Source organism: Myripristis murdjan, chromosome 13, assembly GCF_902150065.1.
Source record: "Myripristis murdjan chromosome 13, fMyrMur1.1, whole genome shotgun sequence".
Lineage (NCBI taxonomy): Eukaryota > Metazoa > Chordata > Actinopteri > Holocentriformes > Holocentridae > Myripristis > Myripristis murdjan.
Genome location: NC_043992.1, coordinates 36,569,626 through 36,588,524, shown reverse-complemented (window position 1 = coordinate 36,588,524; position 18,899 = coordinate 36,569,626). Strand labels below are relative to the sequence as shown.

At 40.3% G+C, this 18,899-nt stretch overlaps 1 protein-coding gene and 1 non-coding gene across 7 annotated transcripts; one reads left to right on the top strand and one right to left on the bottom strand.

Annotated features, from left to right (window-relative positions):
• Window positions 1-809: 809 nt before the first annotated feature.
• Window positions 810-10,851, bottom strand: nek3 (NIMA related kinase 3). 6 transcript variants are annotated; one of them, XM_030067966.1, is made up of 14 exons: window positions 10,786-10,851; window positions 10,493-10,624; window positions 9,295-9,388; window positions 9,079-9,176; window positions 8,875-8,958; window positions 8,336-8,403; window positions 8,120-8,206; window positions 6,714-6,768; window positions 6,247-6,447; window positions 5,139-5,253; window positions 3,576-3,728; window positions 3,332-3,478; window positions 2,256-2,373; window positions 810-1,160 (listed from the first exon to the last, which is right to left on the bottom strand). In XM_030067966.1, the coding sequence occupies exons 2-14, from the start codon at window positions 10,607-10,609 to the stop codon at window positions 1,097-1,099; spliced, it is 1,401 nt and encodes a 466-aa protein (XP_029923826.1). In that variant the 5' UTR covers window positions 10,610-10,624; window positions 10,786-10,851; the 3' UTR covers window positions 810-1,096. The 6 variants fall into 6 exon arrangements, with proteins under 6 accessions (XP_029923826.1, XP_029923827.1, XP_029923829.1 ...); XM_030067967.1 differs by having other exon boundaries at window positions 10,770-10,812; XM_030067969.1 differs by having other exon boundaries at window positions 10,493-10,618; window positions 10,770-10,811.
• Window positions 10,852-11,668: 817 nt separating this feature from the next.
• On the top strand, window positions 11,669-11,741 carry trnak-uuu (transfer RNA lysine (anticodon UUU)). The gene has a single exon. It is a non-coding gene; the product is annotated as a tRNA-Lys (tRNA).
• Window positions 11,742-18,899: the final 7,158 nt, after the last annotated feature.

The following is an 18,899-nucleotide window of genomic DNA, read 5'->3' as shown; positions in this document are numbered from 1 at the left end:
TCAGGCCTCTGTAATATCTACATCCTGCTGAGCCCAAAATGTTGTGGGCGAGGCTTGCTTATTTTATTTTTTTTTTATTGCAGCCCAACATGTGGGAAGCTTTTGTCCACTTTTGTATACTGTCTAGACATGACCTTTTAATTTCAGGAGTAAATCCACTTTCCAATTTGCCAGTGGAAACCACCAATGATCAAAGAGGTTCAATGACAAAGGGACGTTAACAAAAGGCTACATTATATCTGAGGTTTTTTCTATCTGCTTTGTTCTCCCTTCTCATCTCCAAAATGATCTCAACTCCACCTAGTGGCGCATCAGCCGGTAAAACAAATTTCTTCCAGCAGGAATCAACACTAACCCTATTGTCTCTGTGTATGTGCACCGGTGTTTAGGCCACAGCTAATAATAATAATAATAATAATAATAAAAAAAAAAAAAGCAGCCACAAGTTCCAGATGTATGGCTTGACAATGAATTACAGAGAATAAAAGCAGGAGAGCACCGACAACTGAACATGTTTAGTCTACATTTGATATTGCAGAGGAAATGAACATCAAAGGTCTGAGCGGGTTCAAACCGGTGTGACCCCGGGGAGATCCAGCTGCTCCGGGTCTATGATTTCCTGCCTCAGCAACAAGGCAAACAGGGGCTTCCAGACGGCCTCAATCTACTGGGGATGTTATCATGGTAACCTGAACGGTACACACAGCAGATGTTCAAACTGAATGAGAGGGAGAGCCCGTACACAACTCACTCATCTTCATGTAAACAGGTTACATAATGACAAGCTCGGCAATACTGGATTTGCAGCATTGTTGCATTTTAATGCAGGAGTCGGTTTTACACAGCATTTAAAAACAGGAAGCCATTTGTCAGAAATCACAATGTACAATACAGGGCAAAACCATCAGTGCTTGATTTCAAAACTGGATCTTTGTCCATGTGGAACAAACATGCAGTAAAAAAATTAACTGGTTCCTCATTTGTAGAAAGAACAACCCTAAATTAAAACAACGGAAATGATCCTGACACATTAACACTTAGGCTATATGGAACGGATGCACACATTAATTTTAATAGCCTTGTGACTGTGTGTGCTTCACAGGCAAAACATTTTCTCAAGTTCGTCAATCCAGTCACATGGCGATTCTTCCTCAAAGTCCCTGTGAAGAGAGGAGGTGTGTTACCGCTGTGTTTTCACACACACACACACACACACACACACACACACACACACACACACACACACACACGTGCCCTCACCAAATTCTATACATTCAACATGAATCCAACAAAAAAAATCAGTCGAAGCTCTCACTACAGATCAAAAATGATGGTGTACGTTAAAGGGGCAATAACCACAATTTTAATTGTCCTTTATCTCAACAGGACCATAATGTAAAGCACCGGTGGGTGGTTTATAAATACCAACGACTAAATGATTAGTTTACGTTTCTGGCTCTTACTCACTTATTTTCCAGATTATACTGTTTTAGAAGCCAAAAGAGAGAATTATGATGCAGCATTGTTATTATCCAATTTGGCACTGCAGTATATTACCTCTTAAACAGAGCTTTCTGTTGGACTTCTGCCTCTAACTGGTGAGTTTATTAACCTCTACACTGCAAAAACGCAAAATCTTACCAAGATTATTTGTCTTATTTCAAGTCAAAAATGTCTTATTTCTAGTCAAAATATCTCATTACACTTAAAATAAGACATGATCACCTCAGAAGTAAATTGTTTTTAGACAATTTTCACTTGTTTCAAGTGAAAATTCACTTGAAACAAGTGAAAATTTGCTTGTTTCATTGGCAAAATTTGCCAGTGGAAAAAGTGAAAATTCACTTGAAATAAGTGAAAATTAGCTAGAAACAAGAAACAAATTTTGCCAATGAAACAAGCAAATTTTCACTTGTTTCAAGCAAATTTTCACTTGAAACAAGAGACAATTGTCTAAAAACAAGTTACTTCTGAGGTGATCATGTCTTATTTTAAGTGTAATGAGATATTTTGACTAGAAATAAGACATTTTTGACTTGAAATAAGACAAATAATCTTGGTAAGATTTTGCGTTTTTGCAGTGCATAAGCCATAAGCTGTTCATGCTGCAATTCTTACTTGCCTCTGACGGCGGCTCATGTAAGTTATAGATTAATACTCCTTAAATATTTGGCTCAAACCGGCTAAACATCAGCGGGTGTCATGGCAGGTAACACTACTGTGTGCAATTCCAGTGAAAAGCCAAGTTTCCTTACGTGTCCTCATCGTCAGAACGAGACTCTAGCCGCTCCTCGTCTACTGCCACTTCCTCCTCCGGGCCGTCGGTGTCGTCGCCCTGCGTCTGGGAGAGGGGTCCCACCAGGGGACTGCCACCTGAACGGGAAGGCAAGACCACAGGGAGCTATTATATTCCCATCTGGGGCACAATGACTGTGTTTTACTAAGTTATACAAAGAAATATCCTCTACATGTGACGAGAAACAATTCACAATGATGAGGAAATGATTCACGCAGAGAAAGTGAGTCACGGCTACGGCTACATCGCATCTTATTAAGGCTATTAAGGCCAATCGGATTCATGTCCTATCTGAAGAACCACTTGTGAGAAAAAGCACTGAACCACTGGACGGTCTTCAAAGAATGATTATAAGTTGGGAATGTGTGGACTGTTTCAGAGCTCCGGTTTCTCTGATTTCAGTCCAATCATCAAAACACACACACAAAAAAAAATGGCAGGAAACAAATCGCCTTTTGTTGCTGTTCTTTATGGCAGTGGCTTTCAATCTTTTTTGCCTCGTGACCCCGTAAGACCCCTGAAAACAAAGCAATGCCTTCTCGCGACCCCCCGTCACAGGCTGCACATGCAGTCGTGAACACGGCGACCTTGTCAGAACTGTCAGAGGACGCCTTACGTTTTTAAGTATTTTACAAGAAAACAGAAAAAAAGGGTAAAATATGAAAAAATAATCATGACAATTTTGCGAATTCCTTTTTTTTTTTTTCTTTCCCCTGTGTCTTAATCATCGCCCAACCCCCGGACTGAGAACCACGGGTTTATGGCAGGAATTGAATCAATTTGAGTGTATATTTACTACATAAACAAATACTACTACATAAATATTTGGATTTCTCCCAGGGCGGATATTGTGGAGCTTCTTCTTTGTAGGAGCAGCCGTCTCTCCGAAGTCGACGCGGTTAACGCAGGTCAGAAATTCTGAATTCTGAGTTGATATGAACTGTAGGAATTACAGGAATGACAGACTGCTAGTTCCACTGTACTATATATCAAAACTATAATATTGCACATGTAATTTAAGGTGTTTTGTCAGACCTGTCCCGTGTACTGAATAGGTGCTGAAGGCCGTGCTGAGCTGGACCTTCTCCAGCAGACTCAGAAGCCTCTCGGGCGGACTCTCCTCCCATCGTCTCCTCTGCCCGCCCTCCTCCGACTCCTCTGGGCCCGTATCCTCTGAGACACCTGAGACAAAACCCAAAATAAAACACTTTGAAAACCTAACAAAACCTGTCCCTCAAAGTCAAAGCCGTGCGTGAGATTGCTGTTAGTGCTGATGCACTTTCATGAGTCTGTCCACCTGACGCCACGCTGTGAGACGAGAGCAGACGGGCGTCGCCCAGCGCCTGGAGCACAGAGTCCGAGGGGCCGGCAGCCCACTGCCTTCGAGGAGCCGGCTCTCTGCTTTCACTGGGGGCCTCGGCGAGCTTTGCTCCTGGGACACAAGGAACGGGTGCAGCGCAATTTCAACATCAAAGGTTAAAAAATGCCACACAGTGCATGTGACAACATCTGCAACATGGTGCACTGCAAAAACTCAAAATCTTACCAAGATTATTTGTCTTATTTCAAGTCAAAAATGGCTTATTACTCGTCAAAATATCTCATTACACTTAAAATAAGACATGATCACCTCAGAAGTAACTTGTTTTTAGACAATTGTCTCTTGTTTCAAGTGAAAATTTGCTTGAAACAAGTGAAAATTTGCTTGTTTCATTGGCAAAATTTGTTTCTTGTTTCTAGCTAATTTTCACTTATTTCAAGTGCATTTTCACTTTTTCCACTGGCAAATTTTGCCAATGAAACAAGCAAATTTTCTAAAAACAACAATGAAAATTGTCTAAAAACAAGTTACTCCTGAGGTGATCATGTCTTATTTTAAGTGTAATGAGATATTTTGACTAGAAATAAGACATTTTTGACTTGAAATAAGACATATAATCTTAGTAAGATTTTGCATTTTTGCAGTGTGGTGGTGGTGGTGTACAAGAGCAAAGTTATGAATATTGTGTCACTGTCCAAATACTTATGGACCTAACTGTACATGAGGGGGACAGAATAGTAGAAACAGCTCTCAATGAAATGCAATCCACAACTATGAGCTCAATGCCAAACACAGAAGTGAATGAACACCTCTATTAATGTGACAAAAAGGAAAAGCTGAGCATTATAGGCAGCAGGAAAGGAAACTTTATGGCAGAACATTTGCATTGGATTGTATTCGATACAAGATATATAACACTAAAACTCCAGTGCTGCAGTTTACCCAACAACCCACAACAGCAGCAGTACATCTTGTTGGCTATGATGAGAATGTATATGTGCCTGTCTCTTAAAGGAACAGTTCAGCCAAATGGGTGTGTGTGTGTGTGTGTGTGTGTGTGTGTGTGTGTGTGTGTGTGTGTGTGTGTGTGTATGTATACATTTTTTTTCCCTTCTACTGCAATCTATCCATCCAGATTTGGCAACTATCTGCTGACAACTGATATACCCTATAGGTGGATGAATACAGTTTAGTATAACAGTTCCCACTGAAAATCTCCCCTCCCAAGAGCTATGGATTATGTCAGATATCTGTCTCATTTTTTTTTTTAAAGAGCAGCTGCTGTTGAGTTTTTCATCTGTAAAATTTTTGACGGTTTGAGTTCAACAAACGAACATCCATTCAGAGCGGCAGGAGACAGGAGAAACTGGAAACCTCACCAGATCACACAGAAACCACATGGGCTCTTTGTATTTTCAGTGAACTGTTCCTTTTTAAATGAAGAACAACAGAAAAGAGCAGTAAAATTCTGGTGGCGTGGTTTCATGTGTATCTGTGACGAGTCTTAAGTTCAGATGCTACCTTCAAACGTCGATGTTGTTACCAGGCTCTTCTGTCCCAGATGATCCGCCACCTTCATCCCCTCCTCCCTCCTCCATCGTCGCTTTCGCCTCCCCTGTCCCTCCGTGTCTGACGCCTGTGAAGAGATCCAAAGCAGCGCCGTAAATCAAAACCATAACATGAGTTGCGCGGCCATCTGAACCAACACCAGCTTGTCAGGGGTCAGAGCCCACATGGGGTCGCCGCAGCTGGGGAGGTTGTGTAAGAGCTTGTGGGCGGGCGCAGAGTTTAAATTTTAAACCTGACATCAAAATTTTAAATCCATTAAATACACCAGCGCAACAATGTAAGACGAACAACGTCAGATTATCTGGCTTGCTGCACCAGATTCTTCTTTTAAATCACGTTTGAAAACTTATTTTTAGCATAAGGCCTTCTTATAATTTTTTTTCATTATTTTTATTATGTTTTAACCCTATAAAGCCTGAACTATGAAAGAATTGGCAGAAAATTCCATTTTTTGAAATTGAACAAAATAACAAAATATATATATATAAAAAAATAAAAAAATAAAAAAATATGTTATTACACGACTTTTCTGGTGTATGATATATGATATGTACTTGAAGTGCCAATGGTATGGTCCAGGGTGAACAAGGGAAGTGTTCAAAGGTATACAACAGTATTTTGGTCAAGTATTGATTAAACTGAAAACGAAAACCGGAATTGAAAATGTGTATCATATATGATACAAATGGCTTTATAGGGTTAACTACTTTATTTTATTATTCCCTGTGCCTTCTTGCTTTTTGTTCATAAATTATTGTATTTTATTGTTGTGTTTGTGGTAGAGCATTATTACACTGGTTTCGGTAACTGCTATACAAAAAAAAAAAAAAATGCAATTTTTTTGTACTTTGTTACATCACAACAGAATTGTGAATAACTTGTGACTGATTCAATGTATTTCAGATTAAGGCCTAAGTCGGGTTAATTTCATTTATTTATTTTTACAGCTCGATGCAGTTGAATTGGCAGAATCTATAATCAATGCACCGATGTGGGTGGGGTTATTATTATCACCAGGAAACTGATTGAGTCGATCAGCAGGCGGTAGCTACATTTTTACCTGGGAGGGCAGATGCTCATGCAGGAGTCTGGAAATGCGGTGCGAGGTGAGGATGGTGTGCACGGACGGCCTGTCCTTGGGGTTTGTCTTGAACATCTGCTTGAGCAGATAGTGCAGCTCGTAGGGCAGGTGCCTGGGCAGCGGAGGGTACGCACCTCTGCACACTTTGAGAATCAGAGACTTCCAGCTGGACGCCTGGAACTGGACACAGGAGCAAACAGACTTGATGAGGATCCCTGGGAACACAAACCCTTCCTTCTGCAACATCCGAGCCACAAAAATACACAGCCGATAATTCGACTCAGCTGAAGACACCGGCCCTCCATCATTTCACAACAATGGTTTGCAGTATCGCCCCGGCGTGCAGTAAGATGTCAGCACAAGTCTTTTATACAAAGATTCATTGACAATATTTGGAGAGAGGCCCGCAGCTGAACCCCGTGATAAGGGGAGTGGAGAGGAAGTACCGGGTGGCGCAGGGTGCAGAGCTCGTAGAGGACACAGCCCAGAGACCACACATCGCTGCAGAACACACAGACGGACAGAGGGGTTATTCATTCGCACCAGACATTCGTCATTTCACGGCTTAATCAAAAAATATACAAGACTGACTAACCCTGACGTGACATCACAAGTCAGCCTGCTGTGTTTGGGATGCACCGCACCAAAGGCAGTGTGTGCATTCATCTGTAGCATCGTGCTAAGAGGAACTATAATATGAAATATGATAAAAAAAAAAAAAAAAAAAAAAAGCACTTTAAGCCTCTGCCTCATACCACCAACATGCAACATGGAGCATCTCCGCCCACATAGAAATGTAAGATGTGTAGGGTATTTCCATGTATGGCATATATGTCCATACCGCTGTTCATATTTCTATTTTCTTCCGTTGTTTAAATTGTTCATATTTCTAATTTCTATATTCCTTGTTTATATTGTTTATATTGCTTGTTGCTATTTATTGTCTGTTTTTACTGTAAATTATGCTTCGTATTTTTGCTATCCACTTTGCTGCTGTAAAGCTGGAAATTTCCCCACTGTGGGACTAATAAAGGAATATCTTATCTTATCTTATCTTATCAGTAAATAGCTATATGTGAAACTCAGTTGAATGTGGAATTCTCCATATACAGACATACATTACATATCTAGCATATATTACAAATACATGCACCCTCACTTCCTTCCCACTGTTTTCATATATGCACAAAAATAAGTTACACATAAATAAATAAATGCATATATATATGTTTATACCTCTCTCTCAATCTGTGTTATTGTATATGTTCATTACTGAGGTTGTAGTTTGCAGAGGTCTTGTACTGGACTACATTATATTGAGAGGTGTTTCTTGTTTTTTGTCCTCCCTATTCAAATACATGAGGGGGGACAGAATATCAGAAACAGGTCTCAATAAAATGCAGTCCAGTCCAACAGCAGCACTAACTATGACCTCAATGTCAAACATAGAATTGAATAAAAACCTCTGTGGGGAGAGAGGGAGAAAGAGAGAGAGGAAGAGAAAGAGAGAGAGAGAGAGAGAGAGAGAGAGAGAGAGAGAGAAAGAGATGTATATTTCCACCTACCTCACACTGCAAATAATACTTTAATATTGCACATACTCTGTATTCATCCTTTTCTTTGTCCCAGTAAGTTGCACTATTGTTATTTTGCCTTTCCTAATAATGCTGAGATCACTCATTTTCCCACACGCATTCTAGTTAACATATTTTTTTTGCTGCGACCTGAAGCTATTTTCTGCTGCTGTGACCCAGCTCCCCCACGGGGACACAGGCACACATTCATCAAAGTTTTGTCTTACGTTATATGAAATGCAGAAATGAGCAAAACACACAAGGCAGCATCATCATACCTCTTATTGTTGTATGGCTTGTTGTCCCAGATTTCAGGGGAGACATAATATGGCGTCCCAACATATGTCTGAGCGTATGCCTTTGAGCTGCGAGAGAGGATACAATTAGAAAAAAAGATGAGCTAAAATTGAACTATAACTGGAGCATATCGAGCATAGTGCATTAACGTAAATACAAAAAAAAAACTGTAAAGTGCTGCTTTGCTCTTCCTGTACCTATTCAGAAGACAAGCCGAGCCAAAGTCCCCGAGCTTGATTGTTCCATTATCTGTCAGGAAAATGTTCTAGGCAAGGAAATGAGAGAGAAATGATGACTAAACACGGAGATAAAAAAGGGCAGCCAAGCGTGGGGCCATGATGATATTATATATAACTGGAGGATAATGTTGTGATCTTATCTCGATCAGCAATTTTATCTTTGCTTATTTCACTCCACAGTGCTCATACTGATGAGACTCCATCAGCACGCAGCCGACCAGCAAACTAAATCATCTATTTCTTGGTGTTCTGACTCAGAGGCCAAACAGAGAAAAGCAGATCTTTCTAACAAGTTTGTGATGAGTTTTTTTTTTTTTTTCTTTGAAATGACCGATGGCAAATTTAAACGAATGATAATTATGTGGAAAGTTTACTCCCAAGTGAAAAACACAGTGTGTGCGCTGTTTAGCATCTGTGGAAAGTTTTTAGGCACAACACAAAATCCATTAACATGCAGGGTAACTATATATATATATATATATACATCTAGAGACTACCTTGGCCTTCAGATCTCTGTGCAAAACCCTTTTATCATGGATGTGTTTTGTGCCGGCACACATCTGAGCAAACCATTTCAAGATCTGAAAAAAAGAGAGAGAGAGCGAGGGAAACAAATGCAGTAAACACAACAAAGCTGAAATCAGTAACTGAGCTGTCTATCTGAATTTTGTGAGCAGCTCCGGGAGGTCAAGGCCGCCTACGTCATCGACAGGGAACAGCGTCGTTTTCTGCCGCCGGATCCTCTGGAGCAGGTCTCCTCCGCTGCAGAACTCCATGACGATACACAGGAGGCAGTCAGCTGAACAAACACAATCACAAACACCTGAGCTTCAGTGTGAACCCTCATAACTTCTGTTTTATCACCAGAGTCTGAAACCACCATCAAGTACTTTTTAAAGGGACAACCGCGTGACTACCTTCAAATGCCTCCCTGAAGGCCACAATATTAGGATGTTTCATCCTGGACAGCAGGATGGCTTCTCTCCTTGAATTCTTCACTTTGGACTGATTCTATAAAAAAAAACCAAAAACAATCATCATGAATTAGGGGTGAGTATTGTCAAGGCCTGCAAGATACGCTGTGCATCAGGCAGCACAATTTATGGGTCATGATTCAATTTGTATCAGCATACACTAAACTACTCTGTTAAACTGACTGAAATGACTGAAAATTATCATTAGTAGTAGTAGTAGTAGTTGTCATCATTATTATTTTTATTACTATTACTGTTTTATTGTCATTATTACTATTATTATTGTTACTTTATTATTATTTTTTTTATTTATCTCTGTATTTATTTTATTATTCATGTTTTATTATTATTATTATTATTATTATTATTACTACTACTATTATTATTATTATTATTGTTATCATTATTATTTGTTTATTTATTTATTTATTTTTTCTCCTTCTTGTTGTGTTTTTGGCTGTTTGTTTGCTTTTATTTTTATTTTTCTCTCTTTGGAATTATCTTGTTCTTGTCATGCCTTTTCACCTTTTGTCTCCACCCCCATCCTGTCTTGTGTACAGGCACTTTGCACCAATATAAAATAAATAAATAAAAAATAAATAAATAAATGTAGATTGCTTAGATTAACTTAGATTTCCCATTCTGATTTACTAAAACAAAATCAGCACAATGCACAACGCTCTAGCATGCAGCTGACATAACACAATATGAAAATGAAGCGCATAAATGGAACATATCAGTACAGAGAATCCATACAGGACTCCGAAAAATAGTCATTATGATATTCATCTGCATCAGTGGTTTGTTTTTTTCTTTGTTTTGTGTTTTTTTTTTTTGCACAGCTATGTAATGCCAAGACAGACTGCAGGCTATGGCTCACCAGACAGGATCTCAGGATGGAAACACAGAGTTTCTCCATAGATTATAGGGCGGTTTAACAGCAGCGGTCCTTGATTTTTGATTTTTTTTTTTTTATTATTATTTCACTGTTTTAGCCAGAAACAACTTGCCTGTGGATGTGTGATGCATGGGGGATCCAGTTCAAAGGCCTGTTAGAGCTGCTGCACCAGAACTGAGTGTGTGTGTGTGTGTGTGTGTGTGTGGACCAACTGTGCTTCATTATCTCTGTTTGCACACCTACCTTTGGCAGCTGGACCTCTTTGAGCACATATTCCTCCTGACTGTTTCTACACCGCACCAGCAACGCTCTGCCAAAAGAGCCTTCACCAATCACCTTGTGGACTGAATATCTCTCCATAGTGCCTCTCTAAATCTGGGACACAGACAAAGCAGACAAATCACAACCGGTAACGATGAACTGAAAGCCTGTGCGGCTGCTTAACACTGTACTTTTATTATAGGACGCTCTTATTTAGTCTATAGTTATGGCACAGAGTCAGTAATAATGTGAGACACACAGCATCAGCAACAAACCCCGGCCCGTCTCCCACTCGTGTGTTGTCCCACTTCCTTATTATTGTGTGACGTCGGCAAAACGTGGCTGTGCTGCGCGGCGTGCCCGCTAGATGGCAGTAGATTATAATCCCTAAAGCCTAACTCTACCTGATCCAAAGTTTTTAATGTATTTCCATAAAGATTATAACCAAAATAATGTCATGATGATTCAGCCTGATATCTTTCTGCTTTGATATTGGACTGTTGTCATCTGGGGAGAGCTCTGTGCTTCTTACTCAAATGACTGACTGTAATTCGAAATGCCCATAATATTGCATAATGGCTGCAATTTATATTTGTTATGATGCTCTTTCTTGGCTAAAGGAGGAAAAGCTGACTGTTAATCCCAATGAGACAAACCTGTGTAAGTGCATGCGAGATAAAAATGATAAACAGTACATTAAATTATGAATCACTTATGGAACTAAAATGAGAAAATGTGCAATTAGCTGCTAGGTGCAACCATTATCTCCTTCATCACACTTTGCTGTAAATATGTCTTACTGCTGGAGGCAAAGGGCATGACCAGCCCAGACTCAGCGCAGGCCTCTGTAAACTCATGAAATAGCGCATCAATATCCGCGGTTGTGCTGACCTGAGCTCCGAGTGACTCCCCCTGCTCCTTGACCTGATCCGCTCCTGGGGAAATTGAAGCGACCGGGTCAGTGTTTCTCATCTGGCGGGTCGGGACCCGTGAAGCGAGCTGCCCGGTGCGCCGACAGCTTCACACATCGAGGCGGCTGTCCGGGGGGAAAAGCCGCTGTTTCCTGGGTCACGGCTTGGTGCAGGACACAAGTCAAATTCCGGTCATGATGGAAAGGTAATTGGGACAGATAGAGCACTGTAACTTTGCAGTGTCGAAGCCCGGATAGCTCAGTCGGTAGAGCATCAGACTTTTAATCTGAGGGTCCAGGGTTCAAGTCCCTGTTCGGGCGAGCGCAGTTTTACGCACCCAGGTGAAATCCTGACAGGAATAAAATCTTCTCAAAGTCGTGCGGGTAAAGTACATTACTTATTCAAATCCTCAAGAGCAGCACTAAATCATAAGCAATGTACTTAAAAATGGAAATGTATAGATGGTAGAGAGTGCATTATCTGAATCCACTCAGTGTCCACTGTACCTTTAAACTGAACTGATAATGTTCAGTTTGTGCTGACATTGTGGAGTTGGAGGTTGTACTGAGGTTGTAGTTTGCAGAGGTCTTGTGGATTACATTGTATTGAGAGGTGTTTCTAATTTTTTGGCCTCCCTATTTATATACATACGGGGGGACAGAATAGTAGAAACATCTGAGCATATGTTAAAAAAAAAAAAAAAAAGTTGGGCTATGTACTCCATATATACACAGGGATGTTGCACTGGTGAATTGTTGTGGAAATTAAAGTGCAGCTGGTAAGCAGCCACCGCCCTGTGAGGCAAACACAGCTCTGATTTTGCCCTCTCTTATACCCGGTAACTGTTTGAAAGTCAACAGCAGATAAGGTTTTTTCATCTGGCAGTTGCAGCAAATAGTGTGTGAACTGAAAGCAGACTGAGGTGAAGTTGGTTTTATATTGCACTGTTGCTGGATTTCCACTCTCAAACTGTGTAATGTGAAGAACATATATAATTATTGTGTACCATAGTTTCTTCATATTATTAGTTATTATTAATATTTGATTCATAATTTTGCCTTATTCTTGCATCTATTTAATAAGAACGCATCTGAAACTGCTATCACAAGCTGGGTGAATGATTAATTATAAATCTACTTTAAATCAAAGCTATCTCATGACTTCACACCAAACCTCTTGCGGTAGCCTATATATTCACAGATATCCTGCCATGGAAAATCTATCTATCTATTGTAGCCCGCAAAGAAATGGTAAAATTGAAGTAAAAAAATCGCATGTAGTACAAAAAACATTACAGCAGTAGGCTAATTGTCATTTTTATAAGCAGCAGTTTTACGCCGTATGAGGTTGTCCAGTGTCAAACAAACTTAACCTTAGTGCACAACCAAAACATCACTGTAAGATAATAGATAAATCTTCATTTTTCCTGGACATAAAATAAACAAAACATATGCATACATCTGCAGTAAATATGTAGTGATAATTAGTTTTTTTAAAAATTCATTTTAAATGAGGATAACAACTGTCCCCACTGCTGCCCCCTGTTGAGGGGGCGCAACCACACTGACTTCACTCCCTCTTACTTTACATTTGCTGTCCTTTAGTGTACTTACAGTAACAGGATCATGTTTGTGCAAATTCAAAAAGTGCACAAAATGTCCATCACCCATCTCCAAACAGCTCCTCCAACTTAATCAAAGTTAACTGCAGTCAAATGATTGCACTGAGGGCCCAGAGGTGCAATATTTCCCTAATTATCTCCAATGTTTCCCCATTACCTCATTGACAATACGCACAGTATCAAGCCGTCTTCCGCAAGAGGAAAATATAAGAGATAATGAGGTAAATATTGCACTTTTATGTGCACAGTGCAAATATTTAGCTACAAAACATATGGATAATGTTGCATGGGGTATTTGGAGAAATTTAGGCTTTTTTTCCCCCCACAGTCGTAAGCAGATGGTCCCGTTAACTTCCATACAGTCTTTGAGGTTGACATTTGCAACAAGGGTTACAACTTCTCTTCCAGCAGAGATCCCAAAGATTACCAGCTGAAATTTAGGGAAATGTGTATGAACCGATGCACAGGACATGTTACAGTTTTTTTCAATCGCTTTTACCTCCTCTGTCAACTCAGAAACGCTGGTATCAAAACAGTTAATACATAGGCCTAATGAGAGGCGCTCTTCCCAAAATAACACATTTTGTTTGCAAAAGGCTCTTACCATGACAAAACATTTCAAACATGCAGTAAAAGCACATTTTGTCACCGCCCAATACAACTCGCAGTCAAGCGAGTGAATCCAGCCGCTCACTCACTTCATACTCAACACCAAAATGCAACACACCCTTTTCAGTCTGAGCAGGGTCAACCTTGCTTTTTCCTGTGTGTATTGCAGTCATATTTTGTTGACAATTTACATAGTTACATTTTGTAAAGCAAGTAGAATTAGCCAATATTTCCCTCAAACAACTCAACTTCTGCCCAAATGAGTAGATTCCTTCAGTCAGCTCTACTGTACTGTAACACAGCTGACAGCAGAATACAAAATACAGCTATCAGTTTGAACAAGGTTCTCCTGTGAGCTACACATTCAAATGTGAACTTACAGTAAAGAATTGCATCCAAACTCAGAAAGACTTTGAAGTGAAATTTTACTGTATTGATGGCAAAAACTGAAATACTGTAATTCACATACAGTATTACACAGAAAAACTCAACGGAGTTGAAAAAAAAAATACAGAATACAATTTATAGGCCCCTTTTTTGTAGGTGCATCCTGATTGATTGGTGAATGGTGATTTGTGGAAAGGGCAGTGATGCAGGTGCACTAGTGAGGTCATTTCTATCAGCTGCGAGCAGATGTTTTGCTTTTGATTACCACAGTGAAGTCAATGGAGTCAGGGCCATGTAAATGATGCATCTGAGAAGTGTGCAAAAGAGCCTGAAAAATGTATGAATCCAATGAAAAGGTATGAACACATTTGCAAAAGAAAACTTCTGCTGTGGTTTGGAGGTGAAGATGACGACAAAGTGGATCCTAGTTTCATTAGACTGGAAAAAGCGATTGAAAAAAACTGTAATAGTTTCTATTTTTTTTAATGGTGCAGCTGTAAAACACTGACATGTTGAGTTTGAATATTTCCCTCAGTAGAAATCTGCTGTATGTTTTGTGAAGCACTGCAGCCAGCAGATACAGAAAATGTAAGTGACAAGCCTACAACATGGGAAAGGAACAAACCTCCACACCTTCAAGCTACTTAAGGGGAAACTTAAAGAACCCGAGTTCAAGGGGTTAACAGAGGCACTTCAGTGGAGTCTCCACTGCGTGTAAGAAGGTACGCTGATGTCTGAATTTTCATTATGTTACCATTAAACAGCCCACCTACCACAGTGTGATGGATACTAGGAGTGAATGCATGCTTTAGGCTTCGTTTGATCTGCAAGTTGCAAGTGAGTTGTGTCTCTCTCATCTTTTTTCTTTGCCTGCATTATTTTTAATCTTTCATGCAGCACATGAGTCAAATGTTCAAAGTGTGGAGTGCTTCATAAATAAAGTTGACACGATTTGAGTTACGCCTGCCTTAAAAGGTTCGTAAACCTTTTCTACAAATACAAAGTTGGGTGAACTGAGTTATGGGTGGGTTTCTCTGTTGGATTCCTGATAACAGGTATCTCAGGCACCACGCATCACATCACGCCACATCATATGGTATTTTTCTGTGCCACATATCAGCCGAGGCTCCGGCTCCGTTCATCGCTCCACGTCTGCTCCTGCAGCTCCGCGGAAGTGGAGCGAGACTGTTTATATTTGGCTAAAGTACAACTATGTTTGGATTTTGCTCTGAGTCATGCTGCTCAGAAGAGAGAGGGACTTTCACATGAGCCTAACTGGCTAATCATTAAATAACGTTGATGAAAGATAGCTGAGAAATGGCCGTGATGTGTGACTGCGGTGTTGATCACACGGCACATTTCATGAGAGCTGGGAGCATTTAAATGCAAAAATCATAAAACACGGTGTCAATCACATTCTGTTGCACTTCTCTCTTCTTTATAAATGACAAATGGCTGAAATGAAGCAGCAACATTAAATCAAAAGTTTTTGATTGCCGTGCTGTCAAAAATGTCTTCAGAAAATGTCACTCTTGTGTCATAAACTTTTTATTCTGCACTAACATTTTTATTTTCGAGGTTATTAATAAAATATATATCATGTAAGATTACACATCTTGATTTTTTTTTTCCTCTCCGCCCATCCAATTTTCAAAGCGCAGATTGAAATACATTGAAAGCAATTAAAAAGTACTTTAAGGGGAAGGTTGGAAATCTGCCCCCTGTATAAGAAGCTGAACACTTGAGTCGATTAGACACCCCAGGAAGATATGAAAGGCAGAGAAAGATATAACACTTTATATCACTGATTATATATTTAAAACAGATGTAACTATGTAAGGCTGTGAAATATCATGGCAATGTAATATTTTTCATTGGTCTTTGGCACATTACTCTTCAGATTACAGTGCACAAAAGAAGAGCCAATAAGTAACGATGTTCACATTATCTTTGAGTGTAGGGTCTGACAGAAATTTGATGTAATAAAAACATAAGATTGTTATAGAGTCGTAAGTTGAGTTTAAGATTTTTGCTACGCCTCTCTTATCATCCACTAGGTAGAGGCCAGATAGTGAGAGTCACTTATTGAACCCCTCCAGAGTTTATCAGAACTTTTAAGTCCATATAAGCGCGGTATAATGGAAGTGCTGCCACTCTCCTGAAGCTGAAAGCATACCCTGATCTCCAGATAATCATCTGGGATACACTCACCTTTCCCGTCTTACCTAATTCATTCTCTGTGGTGCTTTTTTCTTTCTTTTTTTTTATCTGTATACTTTCACAGATTGGGTAATGGAGCCTGCTGTCCTTTCTCTTCTGGTCAAGAGAGACAACAGTGAATGTTTTACTAATAGAGCAAGCTGTCCAGAGGAATAGGAATATACAGCAACACACAGGATTTAAAGGTTCAAATGTTACTTCAGTCTGTGCATTTCCGACTCACGGTTACCATTAACGAATAAATAGGACATTATGTAAAACAAAAGAGGCCAGACGGGCTACAAACCCGACTGTTAGAGGGGAAGGATGTGGCTGAGAGCGTGTACGTTGTTAGGGTTATTAAGTGGGTGCCTCCCTTCAGAGGTGTTTTGTTGAATCAGGTCGTTAGCAGAAAATTCTGGCATCCCAGAACAAACCCCTACATTCCTGCTCGCCGCACTAATCAGACCTACAGTGGGGTGGACAAAAAAGAAAAAAAAAAAAAAAGATGAATATCAATACCCATTAAACAGCTTGGGTCCCCCTTGGAAGGCTGTGGTATAGTGGATATTGCTCCTTACTTCAAAAAGGAAAACCTCCCAGTTTTTTTGAAGGATGAAGGAGGAAGAAATCGAATTCCCATAAAGCTTCAACGGTGTTTAGATGATTGCTGAGGCTGGGGAAGGTCCTTGACTCAATCCTGATGTTGATGAACTCACATTTGTATTTGTTTAGCAATATGTCAGGGGGGAATTGTTATGCTGAAATATGAGAATATCATGAGAGAACAGTGTTTGCACCACTGGGTGCACCAAGTCCTGTAAAATGGCCTCATATTCCTTGGCTGATGTATGACTGTGCAAGGCAATCACTGGACCCAGTAAGTAGCATATAGATGTAGGAAAATGGCAGAGGACCATACACTTGCTCCATACAGAGTAGCAGTAGTAATGGTATTATTATTAAAGATAATATAAAAGCAAGAATGAGGCTTGGGATAAAAACACCTTGGTTAAAACCCCTCTCCTAGTGGAGATCCCAAAGATTTCAAAGGGAAATGTGTATATAAAAGATATTTTCTATTTTATTTTAATGGTGCAGCTGTAAAAACAAATTTCCCCTCCACACCAAAAGCTACTTAAGGTGGGCAAACTCCTGCTTCATGTGTATTTGGTGATATGTAGAACGTCAATATTTCATTCTGGCAGCTGGGTTGCTCCTAAAACCTCAAAAATAAAAAAAAATCACCTGTCACTTTCATTTAGCATTGGCAGGGAGGCGACCCAATTTGCCCCGAATCACCCCTCTGGAACCGGAGCGACCACATGAAATAATTTCAGATTCATTATTGCTGAGTTGTTAAAAGGCTCTGAGACGTTGAGCGGCCGATGCCACGGCAGCAGGTGTGGCGAGCATCACGGCCGTTTCATGTCATCGGGTTTTAATGGGAGATGTACAGTAGCCGGCTATCATCAGTGTACCAGCGAAATTAGATATTGTGCCTCTGGATGATATCGCCGAGGGGGGGTGGGGCATGAGCAGTGAGAAAAGGATTGACAAATTGAGCCCCATGGCGGCTCCTGCATGGCACTTAAGCTGGAGCAGAGGATGATGAAGAAGGTTCTGCTTGGCGCTCACTGCTGTGCTGTTTTTGCACTTCGGTGTGTCCACTGGGGTTTCTCACTCTTGTATGACAGAGATGTGCATTGGCAAGGACCTCGCAATCTAACGCACATCACAACTCATGCATAACGATACCATTTCTATAACGATACACCGGCGTGCTCCACAGACAGAAAATAAACAAACCGATCAATACACAGCACAACCTACAAAGTGCAGTGATGCAAACACATCAAACCACACACTTAGTGGAGGAATTAATGAACATACTGAAACTAGTTTTTGTTTGTTAGGTTGCTTTAAACAGCCTAAGCAAACTTGTGCCTTTGAGAGAATATTTGTTGATTTCATACTGATATCCCAAATCTCTGACTATGAAAAAAGTGGTGTTTTTTTTTTTTTTTTTTATCCCTAATGAACAAAACAAAGAAAAACTGAAATCATGATCCAAAAATCACAATACAAACCGAACCGTGGGTTTATTATTATCCGTTACACCTCTGATTTTAATGGACATGTCATGCAGCTGGTGGTGGCCTGTTCTCCTCACTAACAGGTTTCTACTCTCTCCTCCATCTCCACTGTGTCTGTCGACAGTGATGATGACCTCTCCTTTTCCTCCCTTTGCAGTGACTGTCTGCTTGATGGAGGAGCGGCTGATGTCATCACAGCACTTCGTCTGAAAAAGGTCCATCTGTTTCCCGGTTTTCTAAAAGCACCGGTAGCAGTGCTTTTTAAGATGCGGAAGCTGTGTGAGCGGATAAGAGTGCGTGCCATTTGTTAAGGCATGACGTCGTGGGTTCGAATCCGACCTCGGGACATTTACCGCATTTCGTCCCCTGCCTTTCCTGTCTCTCTCTCTACTGTGGCTGTCAGATAGAAAAGAAAAGCCAAAAACTCCACCTGCATTCTACACTAACTTCTAGGTCTTAGGTCTACAACCCAACCTGAGGAGGAGGGATTCCATATTTATTGATTTGTTTGTCACATTTTTCCTTTTCTTTTTCCAGTTGAGGGAATCTTGAGTGACTAATTTGTT

Excerpts from the sequence above, each read along its gene's own strand:
- nek3 (XM_030067966.1), bottom strand. The coding sequence starts at position 10,609 with ATGGAGAGATATTCAGTCCACAAGGTGATTGGTGAAGGCTCTTTTGGC. Across the intron at positions 9,177-9,294 it reads CTTCAGGGAGGCATTTGAAG|CTGACTGCCTCCTGTGTATC; the intron begins GTAGTCACGCGG and ends GTGTTTGTTCAG. Across the intron at positions 8,959-9,078 it reads CGCTGTTCCCTGTCGATGAC|ATCTTGAAATGGTTTGCTCA; the intron begins GTAGGCGGCCTT and ends TCTTTTTTTCAG.